Here is a 25325-nt window from a genome sequence, read left to right on the forward strand (position 1 = left end):
TCTACTCAAATCAAAAACCCTCATATTCTTGTATCGTGCTTGTGCTATTAACTTATTTGTTCTGACAACAATTGTATTCAAAAACTTTTTTCCTGGAAGACTTATCTCCATATTATATTGTTCTATTAACCGTCCTCCCATTTATTAATAATAAATATCATTACTCTGGTTAATTGCAGAAATGCTTCGAACCTGGAATATCAGGGACTTCCAATGGCGGTGGTGGCATCTTTTTCTCTTTGACAACTTTAATTTTCTGTTCTTCTGATTTCATTGTCTTTCTGGGTCTTGAAGGTTTTCGTCGCCTGCTCTCTGATCTTCTGTTGCCACCTGCATTGGTCAATGAAAAGTCAAGTCTATTGCGTTGGCTTCTATTAATGATCTCACGAGATGGACTTTTTAGAACTTTTATTGTTTCTTTCCCTGTTTCTGTTTCCTTTAAAACAGGAATTTCTGTTCTTGTTTTTGTAATTGGTTTGCGCGACCTAGTCCTGGCGTCACTGAATTTCTCTGTTGGAGGACTGGGATCTGCCGACTGGGTCTTCGTAGTCGTAAATGCTTCTCTTACGTTTGTTGACACTTTGGTTTGCTGTTTCTCTATTGATTTATCCTCGATCTGCGTATTTTTATGAGAGAGATTTTTAACAATACCCATTTGTTTCGTTTCGCTATTTTTTACCGTTTTGGTAACAATTAATGGCATATTTTCGACAAGACTTTTATTTACTTCTGCAGTCACCCTCGCTTTGCTTTCATCCGCGCGGGTATCGTTAATAGAAGAGTCTTTAGAATTTCCAATAACAGTTCTAAAGCTAGGTACACGAGTTCTTTCTGTTGCTTTAATATCTTGTTTACTAGATGTCCCACTGGATCTATTACTGTCAGGTTGATTGTGTATTGGAGATTTATCTTTAGAGTTAACAATGGGAATATGCATGGAATCTCCAGCGTCCTGTCCTCTAATCGCAATCTTTCTACGAAAACTTGCTGGAAGTGTAACACGTGGTGATGGTGTCACACTTTCTTTCTTCTTCAAGATTACATCTTTGGAAAGACCAGGATCAGGTAGAATGCTCTGTCCATTCACTGATGACATTTGATCTTTTGAAGATATTGTAGATCTCATATCTGAAGAAGAATCTTGGACGCTAGTAATTTTTGATGGAAAAGCACTACTTGCCAAATTTACATCTACGTTGGAAACCTTTCTACTGGATGTACTTAATTTAGAAATACTTGTAGGATTTGAAGTATCTACTTCTCTGTAATTTGTCCTAATCGAAATAGACTGTGGTAGCAAATTACGGATTTGACTGGATACAGCAATGTTTGTTTCCCTTTTATCGTTGAAACTACTAGAATTCGATTTGCTGGAAGAGCTTTCCTCTAAAGGAAAGGATAGATCAACAGATGGACGAGGACTTAAATCTGAACTAGACAGCGGTGAAACACCTTTCTTAACAGTGCGGAGTACTACAGTTCTATTTGAAGAATCCGGACTAGGAACGTTACCCACCAGCTTTCTAGTTACGGTTGTTATGTGGATCTCTGTGACGCCATTTTCTTTTTGTCTTTTTGTTATTGTTTTTGTTACAATGTTTTTGCCAGACCGAAGCAAATGCATAGGAATTTCTGTGGATTTTCCTGCAAATCTCTCCTGAGAATTTGAAGAGTAAATGGGCGGAGGCATCACATGCGATATTTCCTGGTACTGTGGATAAATGAGTGACCTACCGTCCACTGAGGTTGACATTCTCGGACGATCGTTAGAAACATTCAAATTCGTATCCATTGTCCTTCTAGTTTCTGCTGGTTTGGCATCCACTCTTACGGCACCATCTTTTTTATGAGGGGTTTTAATTAAAGAAGAAGATGTCTTTTTGAAGTCAGTGCTGTTTTGCTGTTGAACATTAGCACTTTGTTTTTCACTTGACGTGTTCACCATATAATTTGCTGGAAGATGTTTTTGCCAAATTTGTGAAGATTATCTAGCTTCATCAATATCATAAAGAATAGAAACTGCCAGTTTTTGAATCATGCAAACATTAGTGATATATTTTTATGATTTAATGTGTTTTTTCTATCTGTTAATATTAGTTATGAGGGAGACTGTGAGACAATGTTTTAAAGAAATATTTCTGTATGTTCAAAGAATATCTAATCTATTTTTGTCAAATGATTACAGAAAAGTAGGAAAACCATGTAATTGTTAGAAAAAAGTCATGAATAAAATAAGAAAGCTACGGCTAATCCTTTCTTACAGGCCATTGCTATTGAACTTTGCTTTTTTTGTTTTGTTCGATCATCGCAAACGCCTTGAAACAGATAAACAAAGGCAACAGTAAACGTCACAAACAACTACAATACTACAGCACACGACAAAAGGGCTACACGCTACAGGAAGCACGAAGACATGAATACAGTACGCGGCGAAAGTCCTTACCTAGCTTCACTTTACTTCGCGGCGTTATGACCGGAATGTTGAAGGAGATTGGGAGCCCTGAAATTCAAACCTTTGTACAATATCGTCACCACATGCACGTTATATATTCCAATCCAGTGCAAAAAAGCAAATAAAAAGTGAAAATACGAAATCGCAGTCATATCTGAAATCAACATGCTAACCTCAGGCCTCAGGCATTTTCGAAACATGAAGTTTTTCTTTCTTTTTCAGAAATGGGACAAAATAAAGTTCTGGCACCAGAAGATTTAAATACGATTTCAATGGAAAAAAGGGGGGAAAAGATTTTATTAAGGTTCCGTCAATTCTGCATGTATTGTCTCAGACTGCATGCGTTTCGCATTATGTTAAGTTAGTCTTTAAATGATTTAAGTTTAATGTCCAACAAAGGAGAATAACCAATACTTTGAAATTCAAACATTTTCACGATATCTCTCAATTATTGACAATAATTTTAGAGATTGAAAAAAAAAAACTAATTCAAAATGCTAGCTATTTTTCTTTGTAGAATTCTTTAAGTGAAAAGTACATTGAAAAAATTATTAGACTCAATTACTGAGACGTTTGGTAAATCAGTGAACTTTTCCAATTACTTGTGTTATTTCTATGTTATAATGCGTGGCCATATTAGTTTCAAAGTTAATCAAATTAAAGCAATGTCAGTAGCAATTATGCAATTAAGCTTTAAGTAAACGTTAATTCGGTATTTATGTCATCATTTACATGGGTATATGGTACATTCATTTACATCGTGTATTTGAATGAAGAGAAATTTCGAATCATTTCTGACTTTTTCTTTATATGACCCACAATTGCGTATTTCTCGGAATCTCAAACTCGCTCCATTATTCTGAATTTTGATCCCGATAAAATCCACATGAACCTCGACTAGATAAGGTTTACAAAATGACTTTTCTGCCGAAGAACTTTTAAAACTTCTCATTTATTATATATTGCAAATTTTATCCGAGAAATACATATTAAAATTCACGAGCTATAAAATGACCAATGTCATTTGAAATGAAAACCAATGAGTCAACACCAAATATTAAAAAGCAAATGCTTAAACTTGCATATAACTATTTTCGAAATCCGAGTCGTCTAAATAGGTGCATTACAAAATTAATTTTGTAAACCTGCAAGCATATACCCATGTTTCTTACATTAAGCTCTGTATATATATATACGGATTAGATGTCTAAGGGGACATTGACATTTAGATTTTACTTATCAATTGGTCTACTTGTCAACATTGATCTTAACTCTTTTAAAAGGTGTCAAAATCAGAGAAGACTCCGATGAAAAAATGCTTAAGAAATCCAAATTGAAATGCAGTCAAGGAACAGGAATCAATGATAACAAAACGTGTCACTTTAACATTTACAGGGAATTTTGAAAATGAATGTGAAAGTAAGTCTACCTTGCCTCGAAAGCTTATTTTCGTATTTTTAAAAAATCTTTTCAGTGTATCAAGAGATTGCTTTCCAGTCTTGAGACAGATTTCAATACGATGAAAAACTTAAACTTACCGATTCCAGCGCCGCCTAGGTTGGCTTGCCATTTGATGTTAGGTAACTTAGATTGTGTCTGCCCTACAGCTAAAACAAAGAAATTATTCAGATTATTATCAAATTATAATTCTTGGCGTGGTGTTGGGGTTGGGGGTCCGTTGCCATAAGTTAATTTGTGAAATTAAACGTGAAAATATACAACTACCACTGAGAAACTTTCTTCCAGATTTATTTTGATTTTCATCCTCTTTTTGAGGCCTCATTTTGCTTTGAAGGGAAGGCATTACAACTGTTTGACTTATAAACGTGTTTAAACAGGAAAGAATCAGTTTAAGTATACACGCCAGTCTTTAAAGCTTTGTGCTTAAGATTTTACATGTATATTAACATGGAAAAGCGGAAATCCGAAAAATATTTTATTTCAAAAGTAGAAAGTCACTATTAATTAACATTTAAGTCAAGATTTAAGGGATATCTTTACAACGCAACATTTCATGAAGAGGGTTTATGAAATTTTGAATTTCTAAGTGCAGATTTTTTTTAAAAGTGTATTCAATCCCTCTCTGATTTGTAAGAATACGTACGACTGAATGTAAGGGAATATATATAATACTGACAGACATATAATACGGCTTAAAATCTTACTGGGAGAAAATCGTGCAAGTCTCGCTCGCGCGTGAGGAGAACCAGAGTTTGTTTACGACCTTGTGTGTGAGTGTACAGGTGGTATATAGTCGTAATTATCATTCGTTAATTACTATATCTACATCACAAACAGGTATTGAGACGTCTCCGCACATGTTCTGTGTGGTTTATCAGCATAAAACGCATATATTAATATAAAGAACAAGATATATACCGTATATAAGGGATCTACGATGCAATGCCTGGTCAAAAGTCCACTAACAACAAAAGCTTAACAGATCTTAAAACTGAGCTGTCGACTTAACTGTGTTTAGATGATAATGCCTTTTTTTGCATACGTAGTTCTATTAGGTTTTGCCATTTCCAAATCAACGAATCTTATAAAAATGTAAAACATTTTCTCAAATGAGTTTTTTTAATTGACTGATTGTATGTATGTTGTTTTAGGTCCCGTTCGAGAATTTTTCACTCATATAGAGACGTCACCATATACCAATGAAGGGCTTCAAATTTAGACCTTTACTCGGCACTCAAGGCCATTGAGCAGTGAAGGTTCTTTATCGTGCCAACGCCTGCCATGACACGGGGCCTCGGTTTTTAAGTTCTCATCCGAGGGACCAGCAACTTTCACTTCAAAGTGCCGAGCGCTTGGGGAAGGAACAGTTACTACCTTTTTATCGACTTAGGTCAGCTGCGGCCGTGATTCAAACACACGACCTTCCAATCGCAGAGCGAGCACTGAGCTTTTTTGATATTAGCCATTAACATTCGCTTTGTGTGCACATTTTCACATTTCTATCTGTTGAAGGTTTACAGAGATTTTGCCAATGAGTGAAGATCAAGCTCTGAGCACCAAATATTTTATACCTTTGAAGAACTTTATTTTAGTCATTTTTCATGATAGATTTGAAAGGTAGCTATTTAGTATAAATGAATCACTATGACAGATCTGTAAATGGTTATGTATCTATTTACGTAAGCAGGCGATATATTTGGTAAACAACCTGTTATTTGTACGAGTTTTTGGTGGATACGCATGACTGGCAGAGACGGGGACAATTAAATCACTGTTGTTCGACCACAAACTGCAATCCTCCACTCTCTTGCCAATACTGACCACATAACTAGAGGTACATGTAATGTTGTACCAGCAATGTCTCTACATAGTTCAGAGAGTTTAATGATTATCAAGGTTTTTTCCTAGAGAAGTCCTCTACAAAAAGCGTTAATGTTTTCTTAAACGTATGTATAACACATTTTTTTTCTATAAACTCTCCAAGACAGCATGAAAAAGGACCATTGGCCTCCTATGTCTATATATACTTCAGCTTTTTAGATGAAAAGCTTTTCTCTACTAGGTGTGTGGAAAGCTTCAGCATTCAAAACACCACGGATGGGGAGGTTAAATGAACGTCATAAACGAAAATCAAAATTAGCGCTTCCTTTGAACATTGACGACTGCTCTCTCAATTTAGCTGTACTTGTTTGTATCATTTACACTGGCATAAAATATTACTGCCACCCCGTAAATTCAAAATGTACAACATAACAGTTACCAATAGACAAATAACACTAATTAAACTTTTTTTCATTTAGCATAGCATTTAGTTGAAATGGAATAGTGGTTGAAACATCGTAGTTCATAGAAATGAAGACATGTACAGTTATACAAAGTTACGGAGAACAATCAAATCAATTTTTTGATTAATATCTTTTGAAGAATTTAAATAAATTACAAAAGTAAAATAAGACATAAATATTTATTATTACATTAATATTATTTATATCCAAGGGTAACCTTCTTTTTTTGAAAGGGAGAGTCGGAATGGAAGTAGTATATGAAAAGTGTCTGTTTTCTTGAGAGAACAGTTCGTGGTATTTTTTTTTCAGAACATTTTTTTTTCGCTTTATTTATAGGTGGAGACAAAGTTCCCATCACAGAGTAAGACGATATAATTCCGACGCTGTAATTGTCTTCACCTTAATCTCATAAAAATCTCGCGGTACGTCACATTTTACGAGAAGTCGTAAAAACGCTTGACAAGACGCAAATGCATGTAGTTTTGAAGGAAATAAATCTTCTTTTTAAAACACTTTAGACAAAAGAGAATTTACGTTTTGATACATTGTTATATGTAAGTGATTGATTATAAAGCATCTTCTTTGTTAATTGCCGTAATAAAATTTTTGCTCCATTTTAGCAAAATTATCAGTTGCAACATAATTAGTAAAACAAAGTCATAGTTTCAAAAACGTGTCTGAATATTAAATGCTGAGATTTAAAAAAAATGGTATATATGTTTTTTGTCCGTTTTATCAAAAAAAAAAAAATACATTTTGAATGTTTTTGGAGTTTTCCTTTTGCTTTTTGATGATTTCACCCTGCAAGATATATGTAGTTCTGAAAAGAATGAGTTTTATCGTTAAATTCTCAAATAAGTTATATTTCTGATTTTTTCTTTCTTTTTTATCAAAGAGAATTAACTTATCCAGTCATTAAAGAATGAATACATGTATCTCAGAAAAATTTTCATATTCTTTGTCGAATTTCTTTTTTTAACTTAAGTGGTAAATTCACGGTAATTTTATTAGTGACAGTTTCGTATAAATTTGCGATGGGCGAAAAACCTAACAGGTCATAATTATTTTTCATCCTTTTATTTGACTTTTATCATCTTTACGGCAAATTATCAAATTTATTAAATTATTTTAATCGTTTTCAAATCAAATTCCTATCTGCTAAATATACATTATATAATACATATAATCGGTATGCATATGTAATGAACTAATACATTTCCTTCATCCAAACACACTTTTACGGCAGAAAAAAAAATCTTAAAAGACAATAAATGCCCTTTTCATGATAAGTTTTGAAAGGTCGAATAAAAATTACATGAGTCATAAATGTTCTTAAACAGTTAAACGTCAAATTTATGTGATTTTATGTCTAGGGGTCGAGCAATCACGAGGCCTGACAGTTTGTACACTTAGGTCCCATAAACTAGAACGTGACAACTTAAATTGACAATAAAACCCGCAAAGATTCTCCTGATGTGCATATCCGATGCTCATGATTTACACCTTGACAAATGGCTTCTTATAAAAAGGGCCGCGGGGGATATATTTACAGTACGACGTCTATTGTGACGTAAGGTCACAGTGCTGAAGCGATAACTTACGCGAATAAATTGTAAAAATTACACGATAATTAATGTGTAATTCTATAAAGTATTGTTAATAAGTTACAAAATTGGTTTCATTAAAACCTTAAATTTTGTTTGCAAATGCAGACAGAATCTTGTATTACACAAAGATTCGTTTATGGACGCTTTGTGATGAGCGTTAGACCTAAATCATGGTTAATTTTAACTTAAAAGATTGAAAGATTTCTGTATGAATACTTTTAAACAATTGTTAAGCATAAATTGTTTTCCCTGATATTTGAGTGATTATTTTCTAAATGATATTAAACTGAAGTTTAAAAAAAATCATCCAATATTTTAAGAATAATAATTGCAAAAGAAACTTTCAAGCATATACATTTGAGCAAGTGTTAAATATCATCAATATGACTTATTTCCATGACTAAAATAGTATTATATTAAAAAAGTCACTTACCTAAATGAAAACAGCACACTGAAAAATAAATTAACATAAAGCTTAAAACATAACTTAATGCAGCTCCAAGGACATTTGAAATTTAAGGGAAAAAAAATCAAATAAAGAAAGAAAAATCGTAAGGAAAAAAGTTTTAAAAGTTTGATAAAATAGTAAAGAAATTAAAACCGCCCTTACCTGCTGCAGCAAATAATAAAAGGTTCCTCATATTCGGTATGAAATAATATTGCACAATTTGTAAACAAACAATAAAAAATTCAGAAAGCGAAAGTATTAATCCAAAATACGGCTAAAAGCCGTGAATCTGTCGAAAAGTCGCCTGCACTGACGACTACGTCAGGACTGAACAGGCTCTGATAATATTGTGTCCGAAATAAGCGGCGCCTTAGATGTGGTGTAAGGCAGGGATGCCCACTGTCTCTATTCCTGTTCGCGTTAAGTGAAAATTACAAAAATTAAAACACAGTTTTTCATTTGTATATTCATACTGTAATCTTTGTTGCTGAAAAAGTCTTGACTTGAATAATCCGTTTATAAATAATTACAGCTACCCCAAATGTCGGTCGATCCTGGACAATGTCTGATATGGTTAAATGTTAGAAATACATTCTTCGTGGCACAAGAAATGAGATGACGTATTCCACACGAACAACAAACGTTAAAGGATTGGAAAAGAGATCTTTTGTGTTGCTGATTTTACGCATCATATAAAATGGTACCTATTGGTTTTGTAAAAGGGGAACACGAAAGGGATTTTTTCATATGGATGCTCATGGATATTTAGTAAATATGTGTTTATTTCTAATATTTGTATAAAGTTTGTGAAGATTGTCTCAGAATACATTTCGTTTATATTCATTGTGTGTTTTTATTTACAAAACATAAAAAAAAATCCCAAGGCTGTTCTTTCTATTGCAATTTTTTTTTTCCAGAAAAGAAAGGTTAATGTTGTCTGTGTTATGTACAAATTGTTAAAAAATGGAAAAACACAAGAAAAAAATGGTTTTAAATGTCGGAGAATGTTTACAAAGAGATGGAAAATGAAAAATGAATTATGGTTAGTTTCCGATGTTTCATTTTTTGAATTCGTAGTCCCCTTGGGTGCCTCTTAGAATATGCAGATTGGGCATGCTTGTGTCATAAGAAGTCCTCGAACAATCCTCTTGTGAGAACATAAACGTCAATTAGCAAGGGACGAAAATGACCGCTCTCATTTAGTAACCCCACGACTTGATCTAAATATAGATGAAGATCACTGGCTGCTTTGATCGTGCTGCCGGACATTTCGGACATGGTTTTCCTTTCTTTTAATTGACAGTTAATTATAAGTTACTTTCAAGCCCAGGTCCACTTTTAGTTTGGGATTTAGAATTTTTTTTTTTACAGTTCCGAGTATATAATTTCATTTCTAGTGAAAATGTAATTATAATTGATTTTCTAATCATTAATTGTTTCCTCGTTCCTTCAACTACTTCATGGCGAAGTTATTTATGTGTTTATCAATTTATATAGGGTGCATTCATAGTAAACTCTAGCTGCAGAACTGTAGCCTTATGGTTTTATATTTTAGGCTTTGACCATAAGACTAAAATATAAAACCATAACGCTACAGTTCTGCAGCTAGGTAAACTCCAAATACATGTAAGGATTTTACGCTCTCTCTCTCTCTCTCTCTCTCTCATTTATCCTATTATTTTGACAATTTCTCTAACACAGTCATTGTTCTTTTATTGACTAAATCACCAATACGGAGGAAAACGTCGAAAAATTAATTTCAGCTATTTCATATCTCTGGGAATAGTTTGCTAAACATTCCACAATTTTTGCGCGAACTACTCGGCATCCTCAGACTTGAAGCTTAATATAAAGGCATGACGGTCAGAAAAGGAACGACTGTAAAAGTTCCGTGGGTGCAAAACTTTTCCAGAATACCTGGAATAATACTATCTCCGTATCTTACCTGTTACTTCAAATCAAAAAGAAAAGTGATCCCAATATATTGCTGTATGCTATGTCTGTCTAGAGAATAACATTGATAGCGCTTCTAGGCGAGAAATCGAGACCACATATATTTTTCTTCTGTTTGAAAATTATTTGCTGATGAAAGGTTTATTAAGAAGTTTATAGTATAATACCAGTTATAACCAAGATATACTTTACGAAATTACGTCCTATAAAAATTCCACTACCTTTTGGAATGACACTGCCTCCTCTTGAAGTAGTCCATTATTTTAGCATCATCACTCTGTGAATGGAGGGTTATGCGTTCTCCATTGCCACCCACAAATCTCCAGCCTTACCAGCATGCTAAAAAAAAAACCCACTTCTAATGTATAAAAATAACCGGATATTAAAATTTTATACAAAATGGAGTCGTTTCCTATCTAATAAAGAATTGGATAGATAAAGTGTCCCTTCTGTAGTATTTTTAGGTAATATCTTTATATTTAATGAAGTAAAGCTCCAGGCTCTATAGATTAGAACCCCAACCCCCTTCCCCAACTACATTTATTTCAATGTTGATGAAGAGGGGGGTTGTTACGGACGCCTACGTAACACATCATAGGTTGTTCTTCCGCACATTGTACATGAGAAAATCTCTATACCTATCGTGTTATTCATCTAATCTATTTCTAATTAATTACTTACCTTCATAGAAGATAAATTTATCAATTGAAATCCCCCCCCCCCCCAAATATCAAAAGTAGATTTTCTCGGCATATGCATGTATTTTCTCTACCTTGTGTTATTTAGTTTGACCCAGTTTTTTAGTAAGTAAACTTTCTGAAATAGTGACATGCATAACAAGGCCCCAGGGTCGTTTGAAATCGTTGTTAAGGTAAATAGAATAAGAACTTGGAGTATAATATGTGTTTAATCAACAGATACCCTGCTTTAAACTGGGGACTGTGTATAATGCGAGAAATAATATCCCGAAACTTGCCCCCAGATAACCTTGCTGTAAATCGAATATTTTTACAATGAATGACTCTGTAGCGCTCTGGTATGTCTATCCGAATACTCCGTTCCAGGGAGATACAGTCTGCAGCTACAGTTAATCTTTAACTTGAGAGATTTTATGACGCTTTCATGAATATGTAAGTACCGACAGCAAATCCAGTAGGAGGCTTAAATTCTCTAAAGCCTCCAAAATACGGTAGATAGCACAATCGCAACTTCTCGGGCCTTTCCGACAGAAATTCCTTTTAGTATGGTCATAATATGACTGTCAGTAGGCAAAGATTTTGAAACAGTGACATTTCAAGGGAACAGAAATAAACCATTAGGAATCCTTTATTAACCCGTAAAGGTAAAAGAGCAGCAATGGAATATATGATTAATACGCTTATATGCTGAATACCATGCTTTGGAATGTGTATAATAATAGAAAAAAATACCCGAAACCTGCGACCAAGCACTCTTCGTGAAGGGAAGGAAAATCGTAAACGTAGCTATTAAAAGGTTTTTACAGAGGATATCCCTGTAACTTTCTGGTATTTGTCCGTCAGAAATATTTATCTTAGATCAGGCCCGTAGCAACGGTTTCTCAAGGGAATGGGGGCTCCCCCCCCCCAAATGCCAATGTTCCGACATTACAGCAAAAAAAAGTGTGTGTGTTGGGGGGGGGGGGCAGCAACTAAATGAAAATGTACTACAGCAAAATACTATATTATATATATTGTATTACTGGCAAAAACCATCTGTTTTTAAATTTGTACAATTATTAGGTACACGCAATGTCCATGATCTTTGTAATTTAGGGATATATATTCATTTTGCTTTTAAACTGAGAGAAAGCATTCTATCATATGGTAATTCTTCTTCTTCTTCCAGTTCAGTGCAAAACCACTAAAGTATTATCGCACTCTGCGTGAGGGGTGCGTGTCTATGTAAAGTGCTCAATAAAACTTTAAAATTAAAAGATAAAAACGCAGGTGTGATTCTAGTGGCTGGCACTGGAAAGCTGGGTCTTAAAGCTGTCCAGGGTCTTGGCCTCGACTGCTCCTCCTGGTAGTGAATTCCACAAATTCTCCATGAAATCATTATGGTTATATTGTATTATATTTTTGTAATCAATAAGGACCGCTATACAATGCCATTTTGTAATATTTTGTATTATATGTTGAAATGCGATAAGATGTATGTCTTAAGTAATAAATAAATAATAATATTCAGAAAATCCCCCCGCCTTTATCGGGCCTGTGAAAATATCCTATAGCTCTCCACGCTAAATTAACTCGTAGTATTATTACATAAACTGCCATTAAATCCTCGTATAGTATACATGAAATGAGACTTGCAAAAATCATAAAGTAAATTATCGATACAACTTACTCAAAAAAAATCACAAAACTCAATTATATCTATGATCATGTTAATGTTCAGATCAAACTCACATGTGATTTCGACGATCATGATAAAATGAAAGGGGGGGGGGGGGTCATTTTGTACGAAAACAGGCACGACTTTAACACGAGTTGTCTTTCTTGGTGTACTGTGCAAAGGAAAAAAAAAACTAAGTAAATGTTTGTTCACAAAGCTTGAATCAAATAAAAAAAAAATACAACGCAAACCCCCTCACTTTTAAATTGGAATATTACTGGTCCAAAAATATTTGATGATTTAACCATTAAAAATCGGCAATTATTTAATCAGGTTTTGTTTTTATGTGTACAACGAGATTTTGAACAATGAAAATTTTTATTATTTTAATAACTTTGAGATTTATTATTTGATCGCTGTAAAAATTGTATTTCAATTGTTAAAATTAATGACATGATATTAACCAAAATACAGCTCTCCATTAAAAAAAAAACTTTTTGTCCCTGAGGTATTTTATGATATTGTCAAAATAAAGACAAAAACAAGTTGTCTTTCTTAGATAAGGCCACCATAAAAGGCGTTAAAAGTTAAAAATACAGGTAGATGAATAGAATCTGAAGAAAGCCAGTTTAACTCGGGAGAAAATATGCATAAACATTTCTATATCAATCTTTAAATCCGATCGGGTAAATTTACAAGTTGAAAGTACAGATATTTCCGAAAAAAAAGTTTTTAAAAAATCGAAAACTAGGTAGTCATCGAATGATAATTCACCAATACATCTTATATTAGACCTTTTTGGAAAAACAAATTCAAAATTCCACTGCAAATCGTCTTCCCGTTTACATGCACAACTGCAAAGCAACAAAAAGTATACTAGGCATTATTCCTTATTAGGTTTGTTACTGACTGTCTACAGAAATATATCGGGTTGATCAATCTCATAGACGGTGATCTACAAAGAAGATGGACGTATTTGGCGTGTGATCTGCAGTAAAGTGTGTACAAAACCTTTATACATGTAGTTTAAATGTCCATGACTGGTCGGCTGAAAAAAGCTGGGCAGACTTTACATTCTGTAAAATCACATATTCTCGTGGGGTCCGATTTTCGTGGTTTAATATAAAACTATGACCGGGTTCGTGGGGAATTTATTTCGTGGATGAAAAAGTGTTGAGTAGCTTTGAATATGACATTTTACATTTCGTGGTAGATTTAACCGTCTAATTTGTGCATCCAATCTTGCAGATAAATATAAAGACGGAACTCCAAATATACGGCAATAACAATTTATTAACAATATGGACAGGCTCTGCCATATAGCGGACGAGAGTGCTGTCCAGCGTGTCTGTCTTGGCGCAAGCCAGCCGCTAACTGTAAAATATGTACAAAACAACAAATTACATACACCCTGAAGTCCTTTGACACCCTAAGTTCAAACTGGCTGGAGGCATTTTGATCATTGTCTACGATTTGTCCCGGATTAACACGTATGTTTTTAGCTCACCTGAGCCAAAGGCTCAAGTGAGCTTTTCTGATCAAAATTTGTCCGTTGTCTGTCGGCGTCGGCGTCGTCGGCGTCGTTGTTGTCGTAAACTTTTCACATTTTCATCTTCTTCTCAAGAACCACTGAGCCGATTTCAACCAAACTTGCCACAAAGTATCCTTGGGTGAAGGGGATTCAGGTTTGTTCAAATGAAGGGCCATGCCCTCTTTCAAGGGGAGATAATAAAGAATTAGTGAAAAATTAATAGCATCTTTTAAAAATCTTCTTGTCAAGAACAACAGAGCCAGGGAAGATGAAACTCATGTGGAAGCATTCTCAGGTAGTGTAGATTCAAGTTTGTTCAAATCATGACCCCCGGGGGTAGGGTGGGGCCACAATGGAGGATCAAAGTTTTACATAGAAATATATAGGAAAAACCTTTAAAAATCTTCTTCTCAAGAACAGCAAAGCCATGATGAGTCATATTTATATAGAAGCATGCTCAGGTAGTAAAAATTCAAATTTGTTCAAATCATGACCCCCGGGGGTAGGGCGGGGCCACAATGGAGGATCAAAGTTTTACATAGAAATATATAGGAAAAATCTTTAAAAATCTTCTTCTCAAGAACAGCAAAGCCCTAATTGGTCATATTTATATGAAAGCATCCTCAGGTAGTGTAGATTCAAGTTTGTTCAAATCATGACACCCGGGGGTAGGGCGGGGCCACAATTGAGGATCAAAGTTTTACATAGAAATAAATAGGAAAAACCTTTAAAAATCTTCTTCTCAAGAACAGCAAAGCCATGATGAGTCATATTTATATGGAAGCATCCTCAAGTAGTGAAGATTCAAGTTTGTTCAAATCATGACCCCCGAGGGTAGGGCAGGGCCACAATGGAGGATCAAAGTTTTACATAGAAATGTATAGGAAAAATCTTTAAAAAATCTTCTTCTCAAGAACAGCAAAGCCCTGATTAGTCATATTTATATGGAAGCATCCTCAGGTAGTAAAAATTCAAATTTGTTCAAATCATGACCCCCGAGGGTAGGGCGGGGCCACAATGGAGGATCAAAGTTTTACATAGAAATATATAGGAAAAATCTTTAAAAAATCTTCTTCTCAGGAACAGCAAAGCCTTGATTGGTCATATTTATGTGGAAGCATCCTCAGGTTGTAAAAATTCAAATTTGTTCAAATCATGACCCCTTGGTGTAGGGCGGGGCCACAATGGAGGATCAAAGTTTTACATAGAAATATATAGGAAAAATTTTAAAAATCTTCTTCTCAGGAACAGCAAAGCCCTGATTGATCATATTTATTTGGAAGTATCCTCAGGTTGTGTAAATTCAAGATTGTTCAAATCATGACCCCCTGGGGTAGGGCGGGGCCACAATGGAGGATCAAAGTCTTAAATAGAAATATATAGGTAAATATCTTCTGATGAAGAACTGTAAAGCCATGATTAGTCATTTTGATATGGAAGCATCCTCAGGTAGTGTAAATTCAAGTTTGTTAAAATGATGACCCCCCGGGGATAGGGATGGGCCACAATGGGGGGTCGAAAATTTTACATAGGAACATATAGGAAAATATCCTCTTCTCAAGAACTGAAAATCATGTTTAGTCATTTTGATATGGAAGCATCCTCAGATAGTGTAAATTCAAATTCGTTCAAATGATGACCCCTGGGGTAGGGTGGGGCCCAATGGGGGATTGAAAGTTTTACATAAGAACATGCAGAAAAAATATTTCTTCTCAAGAACAGAAAAGCTATGTTTAGTCATATTGAAATGGAAGCATCCTCAGGTAGTGTAGATTCAAATTTTCAAATATTGACCTCTGGGATAGGGAGGAGCCACAATGGGGGATCAAATTTTTACAAAGGATTATATGGGAAAAATTTTTCAAAATTTACTCAAGTACAACAAAGCCATTTGTTATATTGACATGGAAGCATCATCAGGTATCCCCCCCTCCCCCCCGGTAACCCTTTCAATACTGAACTGATTTGTGCTTTTGTGCTTTTGCCTAGCCAATGTGCTCAGGTGAGCGATGTGGCCCATGGGCCTCTTGTTACATATAATGTCCTTGGTCACAGTAGACATGAAATCGGGGTTTTCTTTATACCTCGAAAACCATGAAAATAAAACACCATGAAAATCAGTGATTTCTCAGTATACAAAATTAGTGATTTCTCAGTATACAAAATTAGTGATTTCTCAGTATACAAAATTAGTGATTTCTCAGTATACAAAATTAGTGATTTCTCAGTATACAAAATTAGTGATTTCTCAGTATACAAAATTACGCGCATAGGAACATGTTATACATTGAAATACCTTGTAATATTTCAATTGTATATTGTAACACATAGTAACACTACCATAGATTAAAGAAAAAAAAAGGATATCGTAAAATGTAAAAATATAAGTTTCAGTAGGTTGGAAGAATTTCTCTTGCTCTCGGTGCAACTGAACCAAAGTTTAATAAATCGGTATATAAAATTAAACTAAGAAACGGTTTGATTTTTTTGTATACAAAATTAACCTCCATGCATACGAGAATAATGGAACCAAAAACTTCTCAGTCTGTTCTGGACTGGTAACGGATACTGCTGATCTATTACCGCTACACAAATAAAAAGAATTTAAAACGACAATGAATCACCGCATTTACACAATATTCATGGGAAAATAATTTTTTTATCATCTCTGGGTCTTCTCTCCATTTGTTTTTTTTTTTTTTTGTTTTGTTTTGTTTTGTTTTGTTTTTTTTTTAACAATTGCTGTTTCGTTTCTTCGAATTAAAATGCACATAAATACTCGTAACGTTTTAAAAGCATGGCGAGATGATCCAGAGATAGCAAATTTTTAGAAAAACTTATTTATAAATGCAACATTTTCTACCAAATGACTTATCTAGCCTTATTTCAAGTTATTTTTTAGCAAATCAAAACACGAATCGAAAAAAATATTTCCCTTTCCTATTTCACAGGAACTCGATACTTCAAAAGTACCCTAAAATGTCATGTAACAGATCACTGATATTTTCAATTTTCAGATTTCTGCTGAATGTCAATCAATTATGTCCTCGTTCTCTGAGAACTCTGAAAATCCCAGGACCCAACACCCACCCCCTGACTCCCTGCTAGATCCGCACATGCATACTTGTGTTACGGTGTAAAATAGGTTGAGGCTATCTGGTACCGCTTGCAGGTTGGGGGACAGGAGTTATCTCTCCTTAAGTGCGCACGAGTTATCTTGCGTTACAACGGTGACATACATGAATTTCTACCCTCATTGAAAAGTTCAACCTAAATCGTTCTATTGAACTGTTTGTGTTTATCAATAAGAAAAATATGTAAAACGTAATAATTAAGTGAGAGAAAAATATTGTTATCTAATTGGTGATCTTGGGAGCATATACTCATGTTGAGTAGCTTTCGCAGAAACTCCAGGGGGGGGGGGGATAGTTATTGAATTTAAAAAGGATTTTTAAGGAGCTGTGCGCCCTCCCCCTCAAAAAAGTCTAAGGACGTTTATTTATTTATTCATATTTAATCATTAATTGTTATTATTATTTATTTATTTATTTACTTATTTATTTATTTTTGCTTCTAAAGGAATTTCTGTATTGTTGTGCCCACTAAATTTTTAATTTACATTCCTAGAGAACACAGACCTGGCTGGGTCAATGGGGAGTTACAATTCACAGACCAATAGACCAGATATCTATTCCCCCTCCCTACACATACAAACACAAACAAAGACGTCCGGCCCAGTGACGTAGCATTGCTTTTGAAAGGGGGTATGCGTCAACTTTTTGGAATATGGGCCATAACTTAAAAACCCTTCGTCCTATTTTTATCAGTTTTGTCAAAAAGTATGTTTGACCCAAGGGCTCTCATTTATACTAAAAACGGGGATGTGTCCCTTAAACAAATAGGGGGAGATAATTAGGAAAATAAAAACAAAAGGACTGGTTGATAAAAAATCTTCTTCTCAAGAACCACTGGCCAGATTATCACCAAACTTACATACATGATAGGGATATGTAGTGGATTAAAACTTGTTCAAGTTATCACCCTGGGACAAAGGGTGTGGTCTCAATAGCACTTCAAAGTTGACCAAAAATTATGTTTTATTAAAACTTAGATAATAGTTTGCTTACTATAAGTACAAGGATCATCATATCTTGTCAATTGATACATCGTAGAACCTCGTATCATGTTGACTCAAAAGTAGGTCACATTTTTTGAGGATAAATTTGGTGTATTACTGTATGAATTTGTCCGTCAAATTCTAATTCTGGGCCAACCGTGAGTTTTCCTCTTATTGTTGAACCCAGATTCATAAAACCTCCAATAAGCCAACACGCGTTATAGTTTTGGTACTTTTATGTAGCATCAGCATGGAATAACTTTTACATGAGTAAAGGTCTGATTCCAACTGACTATAAATTTTCACAACAAAACATACATATTGAACAATGATAGAACAAAATAAAAGGATTAACAATAAGTATTAAGAAATCAAGTATTAAACAATTATTGAGCGAATGATGACATTTTAGCGGCATGTATATAAAAGAATTAAAGTAGATGAAAGATTAAGTGTCAATAAATATAAACAGAAATCAATTAAGGGATTAAGTGTCCATCTCTGGCTGTGCCTCGGGTAGGATTAAGGATATGTAGAATTTATCACATTTGCTGAAATATACAAAAGGTTTTAATAACAATTTACACAAAGTCCGAAAATTTAGTCCACAAAGTAATTTATGATAATTCCAAAAAGGTCATATTTTACACCGTAACACTTGTATCTAAGCTTACTACAAACTAGTCCTCTCAATAAATTAACCACTTTGTCAAAAATGTTAAGGAAAAGTGCGTGTATATGAGCTTATAGGTGTCTATTTTCATGCTTTCATACGGTTCATGTATCTTCTTACGCCAAGGTACTGAACTTGACAAAGAACGCATTGTGTGTCGCGTTCATAGTTTGAAACAAATATTGCTTTTAATTAAGCGCAAAGTTTTTTTTTTGTATTTTTGTCGAGTAGTGGATCCCCCGTATATACATGTATTAAAGGATTTCACATTACTAGGTCAAGAAGCTATCAGAGAAAAAAGTTATGCAATATATTGTATGTAGAATATGCATTAATATGTCTGTTCCAGCATGATTCATGGTTTATAATAAATCTGTAAATACGTTTCTTCTCCCCCGCTTGAGATCGGGATTTTACTGTGATTTATAAGATCTCATACCGACGGTATACGAGTGAGAAGATGATTTGTATAAGAAGCAGAATCATCTGTGTAAATTAAGGTCATAAACCATGACAGGCTCTGGACATCCGTTCCACTTCACTGCGTGGTAAAGTTTCCCGCCATTGTAGGAGGATGCATGATTGTTTTTCTGTCGGCGTTTAATGTCATCCATTGTATCTCAGAACTCTCGTTGGTCGTAATAAATGTCCCATTCTTCAAATTTCTTTTTTTGTTTTGTTTACATAAACAAAATATTATTTGTTCTCTATTCTAACAAACTCATTTGGTATAACAACTTTTTATTTATTTATTTGGAGACTATGCATCGTTTAAACTAAGCAAAATTTGACTAAAGAAGATGTGATGTAGTTTCTCAAATACTTCTTTTATTGTTCCATAAATTCATTCAGGTGCGAGTAAGACTAATTAAAAACAGGTTAAAACGTGTACCCAAGAATACAATACATCAATTCATCGAAATGGTAGCACGTGTAGACATTCTGCCATCTCATAGAAAAACAGAAAATGGAAACTGCAAAGTCCCGGAGTCTTTGTAACACAGAGAGCATTTTTGGGATGTATGACTTATCAAAATGAATTTATACAATCACTGGTTTTTAATACTTTGTTTCCATGGTAACATGTTTAATAGTTGTTTTCTAAATATTATAATCATGCATATAAGACATCAAGTTTTTGACTTTAGGAATCAGTCACTTTTCTGCTTTTGCTGCAAACGTAAATGATGGGACTCCGAATATGTCCAGGAATGCTACATTATTTTTCACCCTTTCGGTGAATATTGCCGTGATAACCATTACGCATTGCAACCAATTTTTGCCTGATATGAGTCTATAGTATCGAATACTTTTTAACATGCCGTGTTTGAAGAAATTCAGTGACTGCATGCCACGGCTCCTATTCAAGGGTTTAAGTAATAACAGAGAATGGCTCTAAATATCCAAGAAAAAAATCATGGATAAAAATAGCTCTGTAAATAAACAATATTTCCCCCATAAGAATCCAGGAATTTGTCCGTGGTTGTCTGTTGAGGGGCAATAATTTTTATAGGAAGTAGAAGAGTGCTTGTAAATTCTGAACATAAATCGTGACGGTTATGAAGCATCAGTTCCGGCTCATTGACCGTACGTCGTAGGAGGCTAAAGGCTACACTGGCTCGCGACAATGCAAGTTCTCGGATATAATTTCTCTGTTTGCTTTCACTAGTCTCAAACTAACGATATAAACACAGTTAACAGAACATATTTATTCAAAATACCTCTATATTACATTTTCTAAATTTTGACCATGTGCAATAAACAATTAAGTATTTATATTTATATAGTTATATTTACACATATGGTTAATTTTCTTTTGTAAAAATTGAATTGTGTATCATTTCTTGATCACAAAATAACAATTTCTTATTTAATAATCTCGTGAAATGATTCATAATTTGCTATTCTTATGAATAATAACTTCAGGAATTCCAAAGATACTAGTAGTACTGCCCGTGACGTACCATCTCTTGTATATGTTGATAATGTGGAAAAAATCTTTCGTCTTTGGAAAAAGTAAGTATCCTGTATCAGGGTTTTTGATTTCTGAGATATTTTTTTTTGTTTTTCATATTAATCTGTAGTAAACGTCAGGTTAGGCGTCTCAAAATACCAACAGAAAACAGATGATTCTTAAGACCTCCCAAATCATTAAACGAAAGGGTATACTTGGTTTAACTAAAGATATTTTTTAAAGTGCTAAGGCAGGTATTTGTGTGCATATAGTTTGGCAACTGAAAACTTTATCATATCATTTTTTACGAAAACATGAATTCTCATTTCGTATTAGAACGTTAACATAACACACTTTTTCGTCCTATCAGCAATCGCTAAATAATAGCGATACACTTAATCGTGTAACCAGGATTTGATGAGGTTTCAATCATTTATTAAGAAACTTCTTTTAAAGGTACCGCTCTACAATAATATATAAATATATAAATACAATGACAGTTAATGCAGTGTAAGACAGTTCACAGTAAAAAAGATAATAATACTTTTTCTGTCTTATTTCTAAAAATTATATCCTTATTACACAGTTACATCAGTTGAATATAATAAATGAAACAGATAAATAATTTCATGATATTCAACATATGTGATACCTATATATATTACTTTTCATTATGTACCATAATAATGATAAATATCATTTAATATAATATGGACATAAAAATAAAATATTATGATTGTCACATACCCTAAGTAAGGATTTGAACAGGAGGTGTACGTTGTAATTGAGCCATTGAGTAACACAATTAGGTTCACATCCACCTGTCATCAATAATGACATCATATTTACTATTTATCAAGTGTAAAGGTTTCAGTATAAAAAAATAACCTTGGTTATAAACGTGCTGTATTTGGAAATATATTATATACTTTGAAAATCTTGAATTACATCATTATATTCATGATTTATCTCTTTGAGAAATGATTGTAATAGAAATATTATAATAACTGAACTGTTTGACTTGGAATTGTTACATAAACAATGAATGAATTATAACCCAATAAAAATATCAGAATTATTAAAATATTTCATATTATCACATACACTGCATTGTTATATATATAAAAATCAAACATTTTATGCCACAATTTCACTTACATTGCAGAACAGTCCAAGAGATCTTCCATGTATTTTTCTTTAGATCGAACAAAGCAAATATGGCTTCAGATAATTACAGGAAGTATGTTAGACAAAGAACATTATATTTTGAAAAATATTTTTTTTTAAATCACTTTTTATCAATTTAATACTATAGTAATATTCCTAATAAACCAGTTTCTATCATTCAAAATCATTGCTGATCTAAGATTCTGAAAATTTTAAATGAAACATATATCTATATAAGTATTAATTAAATGGACATTCTATGCAAGGTGTGACTGGTCATGTGGGTAAGCACCCGCTTAACAATCCAGAGGTCCCCGGATCAAATACACCCAGTGGCAAATATTTTTTTTTTAGTGCAATTTATTTTTATGTGTTTAAGAGTTAAAACAGTATCTTACAATCGTTAAGAATATTCTATGTTCACAGTGACATCAAACTTTGATACACAAAAACGAAAGAGAGAATTAATTTGATTGGCGCAGAACTTTGGATCAGCCAATAAAAACGTGGCTTATGTTCTAAGTACGTTAGATCGTATTAATTAAGTAAAAGTTCAGCGATTAAGAAGGGGCTCCGTCGCTTCGCTCCCGTGGCATCCCCTTCTTTACCGCTAACTTTTACTTAATATAACTATTACTTAATCTATAATTTAGGAAGAATTGATAATGAAGCTTTTTTAATTCTTTTGTTCCTTTTTTCTTTCTTTCTTTCCTTCTTTCTTTCTTTGTTGGTCTCCCGTTGGCATGTTTGGTGGTGCCAGTGAATCTACTGTGACTTGAGATCGGATTACTCAGACATAACAAACGACACTTCCCATGGGGTTATTGTTTGTTGGAAGCAAATGTGTCACTCAGACACATACATGTGTCACATCTATTACTCAGACAATTACATAGAAAAGAATACTGCTTTTCTAATTCTATTCTCAACCAGGACTATATGAGGAATTTCACAAAAAGTACATGTACCAGTTCATGAGATTAGATCACAGACAGATTGAATAAAAAAGGGTGGGAAAATTAAGATTAATATCAGCTGTCATATTGGAGTTGTCTTTCGTTTTTGAAAGTAAAGAAATACCTCGTTATAATACTCCTGTCTGTATTTATCCTACAGTTCCTGAATTTTTCATTTTGAAATCAACAGTGCGACATTTAACTCCGGACACGACATAGTCCGGACTTTTTACTACCATTTCTAATTATGTTATCCAAAAAAAATTTATAGTAGTTGGTGGGATTTTTTGCAGTATCACATGCTCTCATGTTGAACTCACAAGGATCTCTAGTTTAAAATATATAAAGTCCTAAACATCAGAATCCCATGGGATAATGGTGGGATTTTCAGTCCTAACACTTATCCCACCTTTCTCCCATGGGAGAAAAAGTATCAGATGGGATATTTTCTCCCATTAGGATATTTTCTCCCACGAATTTGTTCAAATGGGATAAATCCCATGGATTCTGATCAGTGGGAGATTTTCTCCCATTTATTGTCAAACATGGGATAAATCCCATGTATTATGATATGTGGGACATTTACTCCCATAAACATTTAAATATGGGATAAATCCCATGTCTTACTACTGAACAACACTGAATTTGCTTTTTAAATATTATTAAAGTACATATGACATAAATTCGTATGATCCACTGATAACATATATGTTGAACAGGTGATATTTCTTAAAACCTGTTTACATGTACAGAAACATGCTTTACCTGTAATATCGGTACTTTGATTAACATATACACACATATATATATATATATATATATATATATATATATATATATATATATATATATATATATATATATATATATATATATATATATATATATATAATGACATATACAAGTAATACAACATAAATCTTTCAGTGTCCAAATAGCTTTTCTTCTCTATGGATATGAAAATAATTAGATATTTTTTCACTCTTCTTAGCTGCTGACAAATTTTTGATCCCCACTCCCCTTGTATCCACCTCTAATAAATTTGGATCATGATCATCCATGTCTCAAAATACAGTTAATGTTTGAAATCATTCATGTATTGATTAACATGAAATTAAAAAAAAATCCTACAACAGATATGTATCCAAATCACCCACTAATATTATGGTGAAAGAAGTTTTGACATTGAAGTATCAGTTATTTAAAAAAAAAACATTTTTTTTTTCAAAATCCTTTGAAACTTTAATGCATATCATTCAAGCTCCCCTTGAATCCACCACTCAAAAGTTTGGATCTTGCTCACACGTGCTGAAAAATTTTGATCCCCACTCCCCTCATGTCCACCACTTATAAGTTTGGATCATGATCATTTATATCTCTGACTAATGTATGGTTAATCTTTTAACGTTTAAAGTCATTCAGTATGTATTAATTAACATGATTATTGAATTTTTAAAAATCCTTTGATCCACAACAGATATCCAAATCACCCACTAATATTACAATGGGAGAAATTTTAACATTGAACCAATTAAATTTTTAAAAAAATATAATTTTTTTTCTTAAATCCTTTAATAGTTTAAAGTCCACTCCTCTTGGATCCACACCTCAAAAGTTTGAATTTTGATGCTAAATTTTGATCCCAACTCCCATGGTATCCACCACTTATAAGTTTGGATCATGATCATCAATGTCTCAAAATATAGTTAATGACTTTTAATGTTTAAAGTCATTCAGTATGTACACAATTATTATGAAATATATATCCTTTGATCCACAACAGATATCCAAATCACACACTTATTATGTTGAAAGAATTTAAGTTTTGACATTGAAATTAACTTAGTTAAGGTTAGTTAAATTTTTTTTTACTTAATTCTTACTCCTTTAAAAATTTAATTAATGCCCGCTCCGCTTGGATCCACCAATTAAAAAAAATTTTGATCTTGATTATGTGACCGATAATCTTAATGTTTGAAGTCAATCAATCTTTTATATGATCAGTGAAACTACAAATTATCCTCAGATCCACCTACAAGTATTTTGGATCCCAATCCCACTGATAATATTCAGTACATGTTGATTTTAATGTATTGATATTTATAATGTTACAGTGAAATAAAAAAAAAATATAAATACATAAATACATATTTTAAAATCTTGAACCCTGACCCCATTCCCCTTGGATCTGCCAAAAATATATATTCCTGGATTTTGATCACCAATGCCTAACAAAGAAAGTGTTAATAAGTCAAAATCAAATGATTGTATTTGAAAGAGCTAGGACTGTGTGTCAGAAAAATCAGATTTTCACACTATACATTTTCATTACAGTTAAATTAGGTAATATGTCTGGAAGGGTAAAG

The 25325-nt window shown here is 33.4% G+C and overlaps 2 protein-coding genes across 2 annotated transcripts in view; one reads left to right on the plus strand and one right to left on the minus strand.

The window, feature by feature from the left end:
* Positions 1–8446, minus strand: part of LOC133179708 (mucin-4-like) — a 38210-nt gene extending 29764 nt beyond the window's left edge. The window contains exons 1-5 of the mRNA XM_061314401.1: positions 8416–8446; positions 8239–8256; positions 3991–4059; positions 2444–2500; positions 193–1953 (exon numbers count right to left, since the gene is read on the minus strand). Of these exons, the coding sequence (XP_061170385.1) occupies positions 193–1953; positions 2444–2500; positions 3991–4059; positions 8239–8256; positions 8416–8446 (1936 nt within the window). The remainder of the gene's footprint in view (positions 1–192; positions 1954–2443; positions 2501–3990; positions 4060–8238; positions 8257–8415) is intronic.
* A 1663-nt stretch (positions 8447–10109) lies between these two features.
* The window catches only part of LOC133179711 (probable serine/threonine-protein kinase dyrk2), a 31688-nt gene continuing 16472 nt past the window's right edge, over positions 10110–25325 (plus strand). The window contains exon 1 of the mRNA XM_061314403.1: positions 10110–10115. Coding sequence (XP_061170387.1) covers positions 10110–10115 — 6 coding nt within the window. The remainder of the gene's footprint in view (positions 10116–25325) is intronic.

This window comes from Saccostrea echinata, unplaced genomic scaffold (assembly GCF_033153115.1).
Source record: "Saccostrea echinata isolate AGI-Se365-2 ecotype Australia unplaced genomic scaffold, CSIRO_AGI_Sech_v1 ptg000005l, whole genome shotgun sequence".
NCBI classification, from domain to species: domain Eukaryota; kingdom Metazoa; phylum Mollusca; class Bivalvia; order Ostreida; family Ostreidae; genus Saccostrea; species Saccostrea echinata.